Raw genomic sequence first — 17,400 nt, 5'->3', positions numbered from 1 at the left:
CTTACCCTTACAGTCCTCAGGTTATACATCACTCTCTCCTGCGCATCTTCCCTGTCTCCCTCCAATGATAGTTCCTCCTATCTACATTCTGGCAGCACCTATACTTCTTTGTAGTACTTCTCACAATCATGATTGGCTTTCAGTATCTGTTTCCTCCAACATATTGCAAGCTCTATGAGACCAAGGACCATTCTGACTTGTTTACCTAACACCTTTCAAAGAGCTGGCGCTTAGCAGAAGTACAACACATATTTGTGAAATGAATGAATCAATGCATGAATGAATGCATACCATCTAAAGGATAAAGGATAACTTATCAGTGAAACACCATGAGAATTACTACTTAAAAGAGGTACTAAAAAGAAAACAAATAGTGGGGTTTTCCCCCACATAGTGTCGTTTCTTCCCCCCTCCCCAAGTTTTTATTTAGATTCCAGCTAGTTAACACAGTGCAATATTAGTTTCAGGTGTAGAAATTGTTTATAGAAACAATACAGATTCTCCATAGAAAGCATGAAAAATCTAGATAAAGCATAAAGGAGAATATAAAAATATCCTCTCTCAAAACCCAAAGGATCACTGTTATATATCTTGATAGATTTCCTTCTACTCCTTTGCATGTGTGTTTCTTTTTTTTTTCTTTAAAGATTTTAAGTAATCTCTCTACCCAACGTGGGGCTTGAACATACAACCCCGAGATCAAGAGTTGTATGTTCTACTGACTGAGCCAGCCAGGCACCCCTGTGTGTGTGTGTTTCTTAAATAAAACACTTAAGTGGGATACTACTGTATATATAATTTTATTTCTTTTATTTATACTATTTACTTAAGCTATAGTATAAGTAATTATGAGTTAGAATAACTTAATAAATCTGACTATATCTTGTATTTTTATTAGGATTAATGAAATTAGATATACTATATGGACATGAATAAAATGAATCCGAAAACAGATGAAAGGGGTACACATCTCACCATAATCTAACTGTGCAAGAAAGACAACTTTTTTCTATAACCATGTTTTCAAAACTTCATTCTGCCCTGGTGGCAGAGACTTATATTCCTATGAGCAGAGAGAAATCTCAGTCCATAGAGTTAGGTGTTCAGGAAATATATTTTTCTAGCCTTTTTTTTTTTTAAATTTATTTGATAGAGAGAACAAGCAGGGGGAGCGGCAGGCAGAGGGAGAGGGAGAAGTAGGCTCCCCACCAAGCAAGGAGCCTGGGATCATGACCTGAGCCGAAGGCAGATGCTTAACCGGACTGAGCCACCCAGGTGCCCCTTTCTAGAATTTTTCTTCTGTTTTGTTTGACTGAGACCATTTGGGGCTCATCCAGGCACCCCTAATTATTACAGCTTCAGAGGTGAAAGAAGTATGGAACAAATCCTCTTAAACGGAAAGCCCCATCCTAGCTCCAAAGATAATGAAGAATATAGAGAACATGGGATCTGAATTTGAACCTACCACTTTATAATAATCAATTATCATTTACTGAGTACTTATTAGTACTATGCTAGGAACTCTATATTCAGTATCTAAATGAATCCACACAACTATGAAGTAGGTATTTCTAAGACTGTGATTCTATGCTATATTTTCATTTTGTAGAGTTAGGTACTTTGATTACATTCATCATTCTACCCTCAGTTCTCTAGTTTATAAAATGAGGTTGATTATAGTACTTAATTCACAAGATGATACTGCTCTGTGAAGCTTTGTGCCCTTCTGTGTAAATATTAGAAATCATTAACAGCAGTCCAGGATTCAGTTTTCACATATTATTTGCCCCTGAAACTCATACAGGGGTGCCTGGCTGGCTCAGTAGGCAGAGCATGTGACTCTTGATCTCGAGGTCATGAGTTCAAGCCCCACGTTGGATGTGGAGCCTACTTAAAAACAAACAAACAAACAAAAACCCCATACTTATATCTATATAACACCTATATAAACACTTGAAGTCTGAGAATCAGCAGCTATATGCATCTGTCAGCCTCTCTGTTTGATCAAGATATACCAATTAACCATTAAAGGGGCATGAACAGACTCAAATTCACAGGCTAAAGATAAACTCTAGTTTTGGAATTAGGGAAGGGGACCTGATATTTTTTGAGGGCTGTTATGTTTCAGGCACCATGCTAGGTGATTTACTTACATCAGCTGATTATGATTTAATCTGTTTGGACTGGAGCCTGGGTAGTTTCAAAAGTGTCTCAGGTGATTACACTGTGTATCCATGATTGAGAAATAGACATACAAACCCCCATTAATTCTTGCAGAAACTCTCTAAGGTAGGTTTTATGTTCATTTTATAGTAAAGAGATGGATGCCCATAGTTACTTTCTCCAGGTCACACATCTCATAAGCAGGGGGGAAAAGCTGTGGCTTTTCTAGAAATGACACACTTCCTGAGCAGAGCAGACAGTCACTCTCACCAAATCAAGGGGGATGCTAAACCAAAAGGAAAGTATCAATATTCCTACTTAATAATCAAGTCTCTTTTGTTGACTCTCTATCCTCCATGAACTCTTTCAGTCCTTCTTCATCTCTTCACCAAATTTCTATTACATGAATAACTGGCTTATTTTGATGATGAATTATACTCAGCCTTACCTTATATTTGTACCTATATTTATCAAGGCCTCCCTGTACATTTCCTAGTTATCAAACCTGGTGACATGGCAGGCAAATCATGGTGAGAGCCCTGGTTTTGGAGCCACACCCACCTGAATTGGCCTCCTGCATATACTTATCTCTGTGGCTAGACAAGCCATTTGATTTTTTGAATCTCAGTTTTGTAAGCATGAAATAGGGAAAAATAAAACTTGTACTTTAGTAAGGATTAGAAACATTACATTCAATAAACCTTAGTTATCAGTATATCCACCCTAACCATGCAAGTAAAGCGTTCGGTCCATCAGTAAACGCAGGGAAAGTAGTACGTCGAATTAGACCTTGGGAGTTGACTCGTTTTTCTGATACAAATACCCTAATATTTGGAGAATATAAAGAATAAGGAGTCATGAATCTACCTAAGGCTGGCACTTCTATCCCTAAGAACAGGTTTCCAGAAAGTTATTTACACATGATACTCCAGTCAAACCACAGGAAATCATTATACTCTGCAATGTTCCCACTCCCTCTCCAACTCTTGCCCTATGACAGACTCCCTACCCAGGTTCTGCTCTTCCATTTAGGGGAGGAGCTGCGGATTTCATTTTATAGTGGATTGGCTTACGGGGTGTGGGGTGGGATGGGGAAATGAGAGAGGCTCCACCCACTGCACTAGAGGCGCGGAGGTGAGCTCTTCCTTTGCCCTACCCCACCGACCTGGAAAGTGGGGCCAGCGGCGGAGGGAGGGCCCTGTCCTCTGTCCCTTTAAGGAGGAGGGCCGAGCTCAGGCGAGACAGCTGGCGTTGCCCCTACCCAGTCCGAGCCCTCACCCCAGAGCAGCTGCAGCCACAGCTCCGGCCGCCCTCGGTTAGCAGAGTCCGCTCCGGCCCCAGGAAGCGAGTCGCCACCATGGTGAAGATTGTGACGGTTAAGACCCAGGCGTACCCGGACCAGAAGCCGGGCACGAGCGGGCTGCGGAAGCGGGTGAAGGTGTTCCAGAGCAGCACCAACTACGCGGAGAATTTCATCCAGAGTATCATCTCCACCGTGGAGCCGGCGCAGCGGCAGGAGGCCACCTTGGTGGTGGGCGGGGACGGCAGGTTCTACATGAAGGAGGCCATCCAGCTCATCGTCCGCATCGCCGCCGCCAACGGGGTAAGGGACCCGCCGACCCCTCCGTGGCGTGCGCCCGGCGCTGGGCCGTGCGCGACGTGCGGCCGCTGTCGCCCGCCCGCCCCCGCCGCGCTCGGCCCGGCCACTTCCGCGCGCGGCCGCCCTAGTCTCCACCCCCGCCTCTCTGCGCTCGCTCTTCCCGGCCCGGAGGCCCAGCGGAGGTCCCTGTGTGCTGGAAGGTGGCCACGGGGCTCCGCCGAGCTGCTCGGTCGACTCCCCGGAGGCGGGCGAGCGGGACTTGACCTTGGGAGGACCGACCCTCCGCCTCCTGCCCCGCCCTTCTTTCTCCTCCTCCTTTCCCCTCCCCTCCCCTCCTCTCCTCCTGCTGAGGCCTTTGACATTTACATTCACCTCTCCTGTGACTTGAAGATACCGTTTCAGCGCAGTGTGCAATCACCTTAACCCGGAAAGGTTAGACGGCCTCTGCCCTGCTCAGAACCCCTCGCATCCCGCCCGTTTGCCTGTTCTTCTCGTCTGGGACTGGCGCTTCCCGGTGGCAGGGAGCCCGACGCCGTGGGGCAGGGGTGGTGGGAGCGCCCGCCCAGCTGGTGCGTGAGGCCCTCGGGGCTGAGAAGGAGGTTGCACAGTCTCGCTCCCCACACCGTCGTTTGCATTGGGACAGAGCTCCTGCCCTTGCACGGCCTGCTTGCTGGGGCGCAGGCTCTTGAAACGGCTTTGCACCGGCGGTGCTTCTAGATCTGTTCCATCCAGGAGTTGGAGATGAATTTTCATTAGAACAGAAACTGCATACCCAAGGGCACTCTTACGCAAGCCCTAGAGGCTGGCCAGGAAATTAATGCAACACCTTGGCTAGTCCCGCTCCCCACTTTCCCCACCAGCTAAGGACCGTTAACTGACTTTATGGACAGGTCCGCTCGGATAGGTGAAACTCTGAAATAGATTTTTAAGTAAACCTGATAAATGAAAAGGTGAATTTATCAAGTAGGTAAGTTGGGGCTGGTTATTCATTTACGTTTGGAAAAAGTTTTCTAACGAGTTTTTCTTTCTGTATTTAAAATAAGCTTTGACTTCTACCCAGCTTTTCTGGAACTCATTCCCTTTAGTAATATTTTTATTCATTTTAGTAGTACTTTATCTTTAACATATAAGTGTCAGTTTGCCAAGCACTATGAAAAGCACGAAACATGTGGTATCTCATTTATGCTGGGGCCTGAAGAGGTCGATGCTATTATGGGGATCTTCAAGTTGCCAGTGAGAAAATTGAAGCCCAGGCAGGTTAAAGAGGAACTGCAGTGGCAGTACCCAGAATCTAACATTGACCTGCCAGTTCCAACTTCTGGGAATAAAGGGACCCTTGAATCTATAAAGATCTATTTTCTGGTAGTCTGTAAATTCTAACTTGGGTCCAATCTACATCTGCCTCCCTGGGTCAAACATTTATAAGCATCAAGGAGAGAAGGTCCTCTGGATAGCAGATGCTCTTGACCTTTCAGACAACCCAAATTCCCTTGAAAGAAGAGCGAACAATAGCTGTATCCCAGTAGAACCCTTCAATTCCTTATCACCCGTGTGGAATATACATTTCATTCATTCATTCATTCATTCATTCAACAAAGATTGAACCTATACCATGTGCAGAGAAATGTGTGGAATAAAGAGACAATTCAGACACAAGACTCATCCTTAAGGAGCTTGCTGACAGCATAGTGGAATTTTAGAGGTCCAAATGGAAAGTTGTCCATTTGGGAGTAATGTGGGGTGGAAAGGAAAAAGTTAGGCTAGGACTAAAAAAATAGGTTCTTAAAACCTCATCCCCTTTTAGCTACTGCCCTATTGCTTTTCCCCTTTTTGGCCAGTGGCCACCACTGATTTTTTACCCATTCACTTACCACCTCACTGCAGTCTGGCTTCTGCTTCTTCCACCACTCCACCAAAATCGCTCTTGCCAAGGTTACTAATGACTTTCTAGTTGCTAAATCCATTGAATACTTTTTTAGGCCTTATTTGGCCTTTTGTTGCCTTTGGCACTACAGGTTTTGCATTTTTAAAGTCCTCCTTCCCTTGCCTTGCTCACTCTCCTGATTCTACTCACACTTTTTGAGAGTTCCTTCCTGGACTGCTTGCCCTATGCACACCCTAGCTGTTCCCTAGGTTTCTGTCCTCAGCTTTCTGCTCTCTGATTTTGTTCCCTCTGTCTCTCTCTCTCCTCACCAGGGATTTAAGCATGCTACTTGTCTCTTATGGTGTGAATCAATTGAGGTAGCGTCTTCCAAAAACTTTCCCCAGAAACCTTTCTATGCCACTTTCATTCCCTTATGAAGTACTCCTTTCTCATAGATACCTCTAGAATAGTTTAATAAAATCCCAGTGAAATAATCTTTACATGTGACACTACCCCCTAGAAAGTAAACTTCTTTAACACAGGGTCTGGTTTTATCTGTATTTGTAGTACCTAGGACAGTGTAACTTTCAGTGAGTCTTTGTTTAACTGCCCTGAATTGTGAAGGGTGAGGAATACACTTTAAGTTAAGCAAATACCGGGACACCTGGGTGGCTCAGTCCGTTAAGCATCTGCCTTCGGCTCTGGTCATGATCCCAGGGTCCTGGGATCCCACATCAGGCTCCCTGCTCAGTGGGGAGTCTGCTTCTCCCTCTGCCTGCCGCCCCCCCCGCTTGTGCTCTCTTTCTCTGACAAATAAATAAAATCTTCAAAAAAGAAATAAGCAAATTCCAGCACTTAAAGCCAGTGTATAGTGGGTGACCAATGCATTTATTCTCTTTAAACATTTGTTATGTTGTGCTAAGTATTTGGGATACAAAATATTCCTGCCCTCAGCAAAAACAGTGTAGAAGGGGAGGTAGACAAGAGTAAACAGAGGGGCGGCTGGGTGGCTCAGTTTGTTAAGCGACTGCTTTCAGCTCAGGTCATGATCCTGGAGTCCTGGGATCGAGTCCCGCATCGGGCTCCCTGCTCGGCGGGGAGTCTGCTTCTCCCTCTGACCCTCCCCCCTCTCATGTGCTCTCTCTCTCTCTCATTCTCTCTCTCAAGTAAATAAATGAAATTCAAAAAAAAAAAAAAAAAAAGCGTAAACAGAGAAGTACAGTGCGTTAGGTGTTACTGTTCAGGGTATGTGCCAGGTACTGAAGGGGGAAGAGCATGGAGGGCTGTAGAGGTATCCCCTGCTTTTTGAAAGTTTGTCTTATGCCACTTCACTTTTATGAAAGACCTATGTTAAATGCCTGTTTTTGCAAATGGCAAACCAAAAGAAATCTGAAAAGGACTTTTGCTCTTACGAAAAAAGGCAAAAAGTGAAAGTAGAGGTCAGCATTTGGTGTGCAGGGAGCCATTAGAGAGGCGGCAAGGACCCACCCCCAGCAGCAAGAGGGGCCCCACCAAGCCACTCAGCATCTCAGCTTCAAGCTGCCAGGGCTTTGAACTGTGCCTCTAAGCTTCTGGGCTTTATCTTGACTTTTTCTGTGCACCCATTAGCAAGATGTTTCCTAAGGCATCAGAAAACGGTACGAGGTTTCTTTTTGAGGTCTTAGAACACTAAAAGTGGTAGCTGAATTGAGGCTTGAAGGGCAAGTTGGAATTCCTAAGGTGGATTTGTCGGGGAGTTGGAGACGGTTGGGCAAGTTAGTTGATTTCTGATCCTTCCCCACCCTCCCCCTTGTCTGTAAAGGTTGGAAATGATGAGACATACCATTTAATCTGAGGATTAAATGAAACTATGTTTTAAAATACCTGTAGTCTCTTCTCACCTGGCAGCTGATTGAATGACCCTTGTGGGGGAACCTCAGGATGGGCCTGGGGCAGGACTTTTGTGTTATCAGTGTTCTGCTGGTATGGGGACACTAAGTTAATCAGGCCTAACCTGATGCACATATTAACACTTCATAGATATCGGCACTGTCCCCCACCTTCCTCTACCTTCAGTGGCCCCAGCCGATATAGAGGGATTCCATGTTACTCAGAAGCCAGTGGGTTCAAGTGCCAAAAACCTAGCTCAGATTAGCACAGTGAGAAAGGAATTTATGGGCCTCGGTTACTGAGAAGTCTAAGAGATACCAGTGCAGACAACATTCCTAGTCTCTAAAAATTGCTCTTGGGCCCAATGATCTGCAAATGACCAGTCTTAGGAATTGGGAAGAATTTGAAGTCACAAGTAAGTGAATGTTTGGATATTTTGAAGGATAGTTCATCATTATCATCAGCAAAATAAATGCTTTCATGAGAGCTTGTTAGTAAGCAGGTTTTCTTTCATCAATTCGCAGGGATTCTTGTGCCCTGGATTCCTTTGTTTAATCTACAGACCCCATCTCAGAATAATTTTATTTTAAAATAAATAAAATATAAAGAATTACAAAGGAAATAAAAATTGTATTGGAAATAAAATTATCAAAATATTAACCAAATTTGTGATACAGCAAGATATATATGCTTCTTTATTGACACATTAACAAAATTTAGTGGAAGGTCTAATACTATCTTACTTTAGAATAGTGATAAGTATAAATGATATTTTGATATATCTGTAATCTTAATATTTTGAGATAACTATGATATGAAAATATCTGTGATTTTTTTTTTTAAAGATTAGAAAGAGAGCATGAGCGGGGGGGAGGGGCAGAGGGAGAGGGAGAGGGAAGTAGAGAATCTCAAGCAGACTCCCTGCTGAGCCTGACACGAGGCTGGATCCCAGAACCCTGAGATCATGACCTGAGCCGAAATCAAGAGTCGGACGCTTAACGGACTGAGCCACCCAAGGTGCCCCTGAAAATATATGTGATTTCTATTGATGATAAAGTCCCAGGTGGTATTAGTAATGGTAATAATAATAATTCTGTGGTTTATTGCCTAAATTCATAATTCAAGGGAATGCTAAATTTCATTTAGAGGTTAGTTAAGACAAAGATTTTGTTTATTTTGCCATTCAGACTCACAGACCCCATCGAATTCTTCCCAGGGACCTATTAGGGGGTGGGGTGTAAGGATCCTGAGTTAAGAACCCCTGCATTAAACACATGATCCCCTTTTAGTGTCAGTACTGCTTGCACCAAAGTGGGCATCAAATACATGACACAGAGATTAAGGGTCTCGGGTTCTCAAAGCAAACCAGTGGGGCTTTGAGAACTTAGTCTTAAGTGGAGGAACTCCACTATCTCCCATTTGGGATGGATCACTCTTTTCCTGAACTTTCATGAGGCCAGCTACAAACACAGGTGAAGGGACATGTTTCTAGCTAGAGTTTTGAGAAGGGAATGAAAGAATACCGGGCAGGACGGGGAATGTTCTGGGACTCTGAGGTAACTGGTGTTAGGAAGAGGCATCTTGCTGCCCTTACTTAAGACCTGATACCCTTAGGGCAAGCATGACTTGGCGGAGAATCATCTTTGGGTCACTTTTTAATATGGTGTAACTCCTATTAAAAAAAAAAGTCCTTTACTTATGATGGGCTTATGAATGATTGTTCTCCCCCTGTTTATACTTTCTGAGTTGGAATTGTTATTAAATACCAGGATAAATAGGATACTGTCCTTTTCCATCCTGGAGTGTGCCATCTTTGGTGGAGATAAGACACAAGAAATACATACCCGTGTAAAGAATAGGATTAGAAAAAGTGTTGAGTGCAGATAAAGGAGAGAACATTCTGGATTGGGGAAAGAAGTGATAGAATGTGAATTGTGTCTTGAAGAGTGGAGAGTATGTGAACAGAAAAGAGGCCACTTTATTGGAGGGGCTACATAGCAGAAAGAGGTTAGATGGAGGAATGGACAGGACTGTTCTTTAGAGTGGAACACTTAGCCACTAAACAGCCTTTGTTATGTAAAATATTTTAGCCAAATTCGGGAGCCTCTCTCTCTTAGCTTCACTGACCTAAATCTGACTCTTTCCCCCTCTCACTCCGTGTAGCACTGCACATTCCCGCTGCTACTCAGAATTGCACAAGAAGGATAGCAATCATAATTCAGCACATGCAATATGCAGCCTTGGGCCCTGTGGCTTTCTCCTCGGTTCATATCTGAAATCTCTGTTAGAGTTCCCGTCAAGGCCCAGTGTCTTGTCATAGCTCAGATTTGGAGGCTCTAGAAGATGACATTTTAACTGCCTCCCAAAGTGAATTTGATGTACCCCGTGTAGCCTGTATTTTAAGTCAAAAATGTGTACAAGTACATAGGTTCAAGGTGTTGTCACAGAAACTCAAAACAGCAGTGGATTAAACAAAATAGAAGTTTTTCTCTGTGTCATGAAATAGGCTGGGTGTCGCAGGCCAGGACTAGTATGGTAGATCCGTGGGACCCACCCTCCTTCAATCTTGCGGCTCTGCTGTCTTGAAGGTGTTGCCTTTGCCCATCTGGCTGCAGGGGCCCCCATCACTACAACCGCATTGCTGCCAGTGGGCACAGGAAAAAGATTGAGCAAAGCGTTTTTTTCCCTTTAAACAGTCTGGAAATTGCACACTTCACTGCTACTCACAATCCACTGATTAGATTTTCCATGCTTACTGCAAGAAGGGCAAAATATGTAGACTTTATATTGGGAGGCATGTGGCCGGCTAAAAATGGGCGGTTCTGTTACCTTAAGAAAAGGAGTTGCAGGTAGAAATCTCTGCATGGGCCATCTCTTTGGGCGTGCAGATAACCATGTCCCACTCTTCTTCCCATCCATAAAACACATCACTCTTCCCCTGCGGCAGCAGCTCAGATTCCTTCCAACAAATATATATACTTACATAGTTATATAAGTAAAGCAGTCACCAGCCTCCTGCTGGTGGGGAGTGCAGACTCTTTGCCCTGACCATGGAGTAGGTCTACAGGGAGCCCTGGTTCTCCCCTCTGGGAGGGACTCTCTTATTCTCTGTCCTCAGTGCTCACTTAGTCCTGGACACTGCAGAGTAGGTTTTGAGACTTTTTAGGATCTGCATAGCTTTTGCATCCTGCTTTCTGCTGATGAAAGTTGGGGGATGTATGAAGGCAGGGGTTGCTTTTGCAGACCAAGTTTTTGGTTTGTTTCACTGTATAATTACTTCTAAAGCTTATTAGGCTTCTTCTGGCCTATTCTGATCAGTTCCATGTACTGATAACCACAGGGAAAATTCTCACATAGATAGGGTTTTAAGCCTGAAAACTTTTTTCCCAAAGATTTTATTTATTTATTTTGAGAGAGAGCAAGCAAGAGAGAGAGCTTTGGGAGAGGGGCAGAGGCTGAGAGAGAGAAAGAATCCCAAGCAGACTCCATGCTGAGTGCAGAGCCCGATGTGGGGCTTGATCTCACAACCCTGAGATCATGACCTGAGCCTAAATCAAGAGTCAGATGCTTAACCAACAGAGCCACCCAGGCGCCCCAAGCCTGAAAACTTTAGCTTTTATTTTCTGGCCTCTCTGCTCTGTCCCTCCTCTGACGTCTCCATCAATGATGTCTGCCTTGAGATAGGAAAAGCTAGGCTGAGTAAGAAAGCAGTATCCTTAATCAGATCTTTGCTGGTGGGTCAGTTTTCATTGTCTAGCGAAGAATCCCGGGAAAGAGTTGAGGCCACAGCCCTTTGTTCTGCACCTGCTGCTTCATGGAGAGCTGCCTTAGCTTGGGTACATAAAGAGTGGTCATCTCAGCTCTGCAAGGTCACAAATTACTGGACTTGGACAACATAGTTTGCAGGCCACAGTCAAAGATATTTCTCTTAGTGGAGCTTTACCTTCATTTTTGCCTGTGGACTGGCAAGTCGTTGCCTGAGCTCCTCTCTACTGTGGCGAGAAGCAGCCAACAGCCGCTCCTATTTTTAATTTCTCGCATTTGCCTAGGTTTGATTGACCAGTAGTCTGCCTTCCAGGGTAGCAGTGGTAACAATTTTGCCATAGCATAAAAGGTATGCTGATGCTGCATATTTTAGTTTCTGTTCTGGTGCAGAAGATCAGATTTTATCATTAGTTAACATACAGGTTTGGCTATGAAAACGAAATCCAAAAATAAGTTACTTAAACAAAATAACAAAATAAAAGCTCATAGTAATAGAACCCTTTCTGTAATAGAGTGGGTGTGGGCAGTCCTAGGCTGGTGTGTTGGCTCTGTTGTATAAGGGATTCTGTATTTCTTTTCTTTTTTGCTCAGCCTTCCCTAGTGAGTTGCCCTTATCTGCATGATCCAAGGTGGCTGCCTACCACCATATGGTCATTCCAGGCAACAGGAAGGAAGTGGAATGAAGGCACACCTTTCTCAGATAACGTACATCATTAATTTTACTCACATCTTCTGTGCCAAAACTTAGTCTAAGGCCTCCTCTAGCAGCAAGGAGGCTGGGATATATCCATTTTATTCTGGGTGCTATGTGTCAGGCTAAACATTGGGGGTGTCAGAAAGGGATAACTGATGTTGGGGGACACTCAGCAGTCCTCACTATCCTAAACATGCTTTCCAAATCTGGTGAAAACCACGAAGCCATTTTCAAGTGATAGAGTTACAGAAGAAGACAGAAACAACTTTATATAGGGAGCTAGATTTTTGGGAGAGAACCTGACTATTCATTTATTCCAACCACCATCTTAGAAAGGAACCAAGGCACAAGCATTCCTGTTGTGGAGGGCTTTTTAAATAAACTACTTTATTGAGATATGATTCACATATCACACAATTCACCCATTTAAAGTGTACAATTTAATACCTTTTAATGTGTTCACAGAGTTGTGCAACCATCACCACAGTCTAATTTTAGAATGTTTCCATGACCTGAAATGAAGCCCTGTGTATTAGCAGTCAGTCCCTCTTGTTTCCTTATGCTTTTGGCTCTAAGCAACCACTAGTCTACCTTAGGTCTCTATAAATTTGAGTGGGTGGGTTTTACATGGCCGAGTTTCGGGTGCTAGGCAGAAGAAGTTACATTGAGCAAGGGAAGCCCCAGCAGGACGAGAAGCAAAGTCAAAGGGTTTGTGTCAAGAACAGTGGAATTAGTGTCCCATGCTTCTGTGTGTGCTATCCTGAGCACTGGAGACACAGAGATGAAGATGTCCCCTTTCTCAAGGAGCCTTTGGTTGGATGGGGAAGGACTGACACAAAAAATGAAAATCACCACTAGGTTTTTCTCAGCAGACTTCCTCTCCAAAGCAGACCAGGCTGTCAAAAAAAAAAAAGAAAAAGGAGGAGAAATTTCTCCAGGAGAATCGCTTCTTCATTTTCATGAGTGTAAGCAATCAGATTTCTTTTTTTACAAACATATTTGAACTTATATATCCAAATTAGTATTGTACCCTGCCAAATCACCACTCTGGGAACCGTACACTTATGCCAGTGATGCGTCTAGTGCTCGGAGCATTTTGAAACTCCTCTATGGGAATTATTTTTCAGCCAGTTGGTTTATGGGTCACCTAGGAAAACCAGTCACATTATTTTATAGTCATGCCTCATTTTTCACCTAAAACGATGTAACAAGATTTGATCACCCACTTTATTCATTAGACATGGCTCCAGCCAATTTTTGTCTCTTTCCAAAGTTCAAATCTATTCTCAGAGGATGAAATTTGTTATGACTGAAGACTTTCAAAGGAAGTGCCCCAGACTGTTAAGACAGTTGCTGAGAAAGAGTTCCAGAAATGTTAGTGCAGTGTGAGCACTGTTTGAATAAATATGTTGCTTCCCAAGATGATTGTTTTGAAGGAGATAGCATTAATTTAAATGAAGATGCTCTGGCATAAGTGTTTAAAATGAGTTACCATATTTTGTGCCATTCAAGAACACTGCCCTGTCAAGAAAAGGTCTTCGAAGGCAGTTCATGCTGAGGGAGATTCTGGCATTCTGCTTTCCTTCTGCAAATGCCCATGGTGGCCTGGGGATGCGGTTCTCTTCCACTCTGGTAGACATCTAAACATGCTTTGGTTAGGCATTTAGAAATTGTGCACCATGAGAAGGTTTGTTAAAACACAAGACAAAATGGCCCTGACCTAGGATGAGAGTCCTGTCAGCTCTAAGCCACAGAAACCAGAAACCTAGATGTTAAACTTGTGCCCACCTGACTCCAAGAGCTCGCTCATGGTCACACAGAGGCCAGAAAATGGAGCTGGGATGGCATAACTGGGTGGGGCTGGGGAAAGATCTTTTGCTTTAGTCATAAAACTATTATGTTACGCTGCCTCATGGGGACTCTGAGAAATGCATTCTGTGGAGCAGAATGAAATGAAGTATGTTTAAAAATGAAGCAAACGGGAAATAAGTGTAGGAAACTCAAATGGAATTGGGAGTAAGGTTGGCACTTGTTACAAAAGCCAGACTGCTTCTCTGAACTGGGCCACGCAGTTGGCGCCAAGCCCTGTGTAGTCAAATCCATGAGAAAAACACGATCCCACAGTTCGCCATAGCCAGTTCCCCCATGTGTAGATTTGGTATAAGAAGAGTAATAATGTCTGCCTTGAAATGTTCATGTGAGGATGAAGCAAAATTTGTGAAGTGCTCACATAGTGCTTGATGTTATCTTTAGTAAATGGAAGATTTGGGTGATTCTAATGATTATTATGGTTCTTCCAAACGCCGAGGCCATTGGAGGGCAGAGGAGAGGTCTTCTGTGTCTGCCACCATGCCCACCACATAGATGTCTTATTCTGTCTGTAGCCATACATTATTCCCTGAATTCAGTCTGTGAGGCAGAGGTTCACAGGCTCATTGATTTGAGGCTTTTACCTTGTTGGGAGTTCTGAGGCAGCAGTGGGTAGTCGAAGATGGCTGTTTTAGGGCGGATCTGTGGAGCGGTTACCTGGCCCAGGCTAACGTCATGCTGCTGACGGGAAGCTGCAAGGAGTGTATGCTGGCATTGCTGTAAGCCTCCTGGACTGCCCGGATTTATTCATTCACCAAGCCTTGTTGAGCAGTCTGCATGTGCAGGCACTGTGTCAGTTGGCTGGGGGTGCCGGGGTGAGTAAGACAAAGTCTTTGTTCTCAGGATGCTCATGCTAGTTGAGGAGCATCCATAGGTAGTTCACAAAAATATGGTGCAAATGCTAGTGTGTTTCCTAGGGTTGCTGACAGATGACTATAAACTAGGTGGCTTAAAAGAACAGAAACTTATTTTTTCACAATTCTGGAGGCCCAAAGTGTGAAATCAAGGTGTTGGCTGGTCTGTGCTTCCTCTGAAGGCTCCAGGGGAGAGTGCTTCCTTCCTCTTTCAGCATTTGGTGGCTCCAAGTGTCCTACGTGTGTGTGGCTGCATCACCCCAGTCTCTGCCTCTGCCTTCACATGTGTCTGTCTTCTCTTCTTCTGTCTGTTTTAAGGATACTTGTTGTTGGATTTAGGGCCCACCCAGATAATCCATGATGGTTTCAGCTCGAGATCCTTAATTAATCTGCAAGGCTGCATTCACAGGCTCTGGGTGGACACACCTTTGCAGGGAGATGGTGGCAGTGGTTACCATTCAACCCACTTCAGCTGTCTGAGAGAAGTTCAGGGAATCGTGGAACACACAGGAGAGCAGCCAGCCTGGCCTTGAGCAGGGAAGGGGAGAATGAGGATGTCGTCTCTGCTGAGGGAGACCTCAGCTGAGAGGGAACTAAGGGTGGAGGCAGGGAGCAGTCGCTGGTTTAATGCATGTGGCTAATACTTTTGTTGTTCTATTTAAAAGTCTGGGAATAATTGTTGAGAAGATTCCAGAACTCCATAATCCACAGTGCTTCTGTAGACTTCTGACGTAATGCCAGATGGAAGACAGGCCACATGGTGGCTCCCTGAATCTTACCAAACGACTTCAGTGCCTAGTGATGGGTTGGAATTGAAGATTTTGGTGCAAATCTCAGTGGTACAACTTACTGTACAATATCATGGAGCCGGCTGAACTGACGTAAAGCTCAGTTTTCTCATTTGTAAAGTGGGATTAATTCTAATACCAGTCCTATCAGCGGGTTTTATGAAGATTAAATAATGGGCACACAGAGGGTTTGGGAACTCTAAGATGCAACCCAAACGTGCGTTATGATGGTTGTTTTGAAATTCCACCCTCGCTTCAGGAAGGTCACCCCGCTGGACTGATGTACGCCTCCTACCAAAACAAATCTCCACATGGGGTTTTATCTAGCATCTCTCAAAGTCCAAACCCCAGATGTGCTAACGCATAACCAGAAAGTAAAGATATCTTGCCATTTTGAGGATCTCAGTGGGATATCAAAACGACTTGTTTTACATTAGAATATTGTGGCAGTTTAAATGCTTTTGTTGTCAGAAAGACTTGAATTTGATTCCTGGATATGCTATTTATTAGCAGTTTAACCTTGGGCAAAACTGCCTGAACTCTTTTTTTTAACTTATTTATAAAATTAAAATAATATATCATGGAGGTGTGTTTAGGAAATAGTAAGATATGTGTCGGAAGTCACCTAGCATAATGCCTCACACATAGTCATGATAAGCACGTTGCTAGTGGGAATTTTGATGGGAAATAGAGACACTTTAAACTTCTCTTTGCTAAGGGTCTCCCAGCCTGCTCCCACCTTCTCAGTTTTACTTCTCAGCTTTGTCAGTGACCTATCAAGATGCTCCACACCCATTGGTCTGTAAATTTCAGAACAGAAACGTCTTTCTTACAAAGCGTAAGTGTTTCATGCCCGGAGCCTGTGTGTGTGTTGGTGGGGGCGGGGGGTGGGGACCAGTTCTATATAACTTGAGGCTTTCAGTAATACATCATCAGCCTGATACTTAGTTATCTCATCTCAAAAGAACACAGCAACCAGCCCAAGTAACCCAAAGAATCCAAAATAACCCAAATAACCCCAAATAAGCAAAACTGTCCCGAGTAGCTGAAGTGCTAATCTTGGTGTTTGGTGTTTGCACACCAGGTCTCCCCCTTAGGGTTTTATTTTTTATTTTATTTTTAAAGGTTTTATTTATTTACTTGACAGAGAGAGAGAGCGCATAAGCAGGGGGAGCGACAGGCAGAGGGAGAGGGAGAAGCAGGCTCTCCGCTGATCAGGGAGCCTGATGTGGGGCTTGATCCCAGGACCCTGAGATCATGACCTGAGCCGAAGGCAGATGCTTAACTGACTGAGCCACCCAGGCCACCCCCCCCCCAACCTTAGGGTTTTAGCATAGCGGTTCTAGTAAATGGTTGGATCTGCTTGCTCCAGCAACTTCTCCTGAATAATATTTGAGGGGGTGCTTTCCGTCCCTCAGACATCTGCCGAGTACCCTGTCGTTGCTCACTATTGTGCTGTGTATTTGGGGTATGCACAAGCACATCGAGACAGTCTCAGCACCCTGTGGAGCTCATTGTCCAGTGGGCATTACAATAGAGCGTGACAGGTGCCTCCTCTAGGGTGCCATTGGGAGCCCTGTGGAGGGGGGCTTGGGGAGGCGGTCAGGGGAAGCTTCCAGGGCAGAAGTGTTCGAGTCAGGTCTTGAAGGATGATGAAAAGAAAGCCGGGAAAAAGTGGAGACATTCTACATAGAGGGAGTGTGGGAAAAACAAGGAGGCCATTGTGGAAAGTAAGCCCACAGGCTGAGACTTTAAAATAGAAGTCTTCATAACTCCTGTTCTGCAGGAAGGGAGGAGGCGGCCAGGTAGCCAGTGGTGAGTTACCACCACACGGGTCCTTAACCCCTAGGTAGCCAGTGGTGAGTTACCACCACACGGGTCCTTAACCCCTAGGTAGCCAGTGGTGAGTTACCACCACACGGGTCCTTAACCCC

General features: G+C 44.5%; 1 protein-coding gene across 1 annotated transcript in view; it reads left to right on the top strand.

Moving 5' to 3' along the window:
* Positions 1 to 3,270: 3,270 nt before the first annotated feature.
* Positions 3,271 to 17,400, top strand: part of PGM1 (phosphoglucomutase 1) — a 62,045-nt gene continuing 47,915 nt past the window's right edge. The window contains exon 1 of the mRNA XM_036070441.2: positions 3,271 to 3,766. Within this exon, the coding sequence (XP_035926334.1) occupies positions 3,521 to 3,766 (246 nt within the window). The 5' untranslated portion in view covers positions 3,271 to 3,520. The remainder of the gene's footprint in view (positions 3,767 to 17,400) is intronic.

The sequence above is a fragment of the Halichoerus grypus genome, chromosome 5, assembly GCF_964656455.1.
Source record: "Halichoerus grypus chromosome 5, mHalGry1.hap1.1, whole genome shotgun sequence".
NCBI classification, from domain to species: Eukaryota; Metazoa; Chordata; class Mammalia; order Carnivora; family Phocidae; genus Halichoerus; species Halichoerus grypus.
This window is presented reverse-complemented; position numbering and strand designations above follow the sequence as displayed.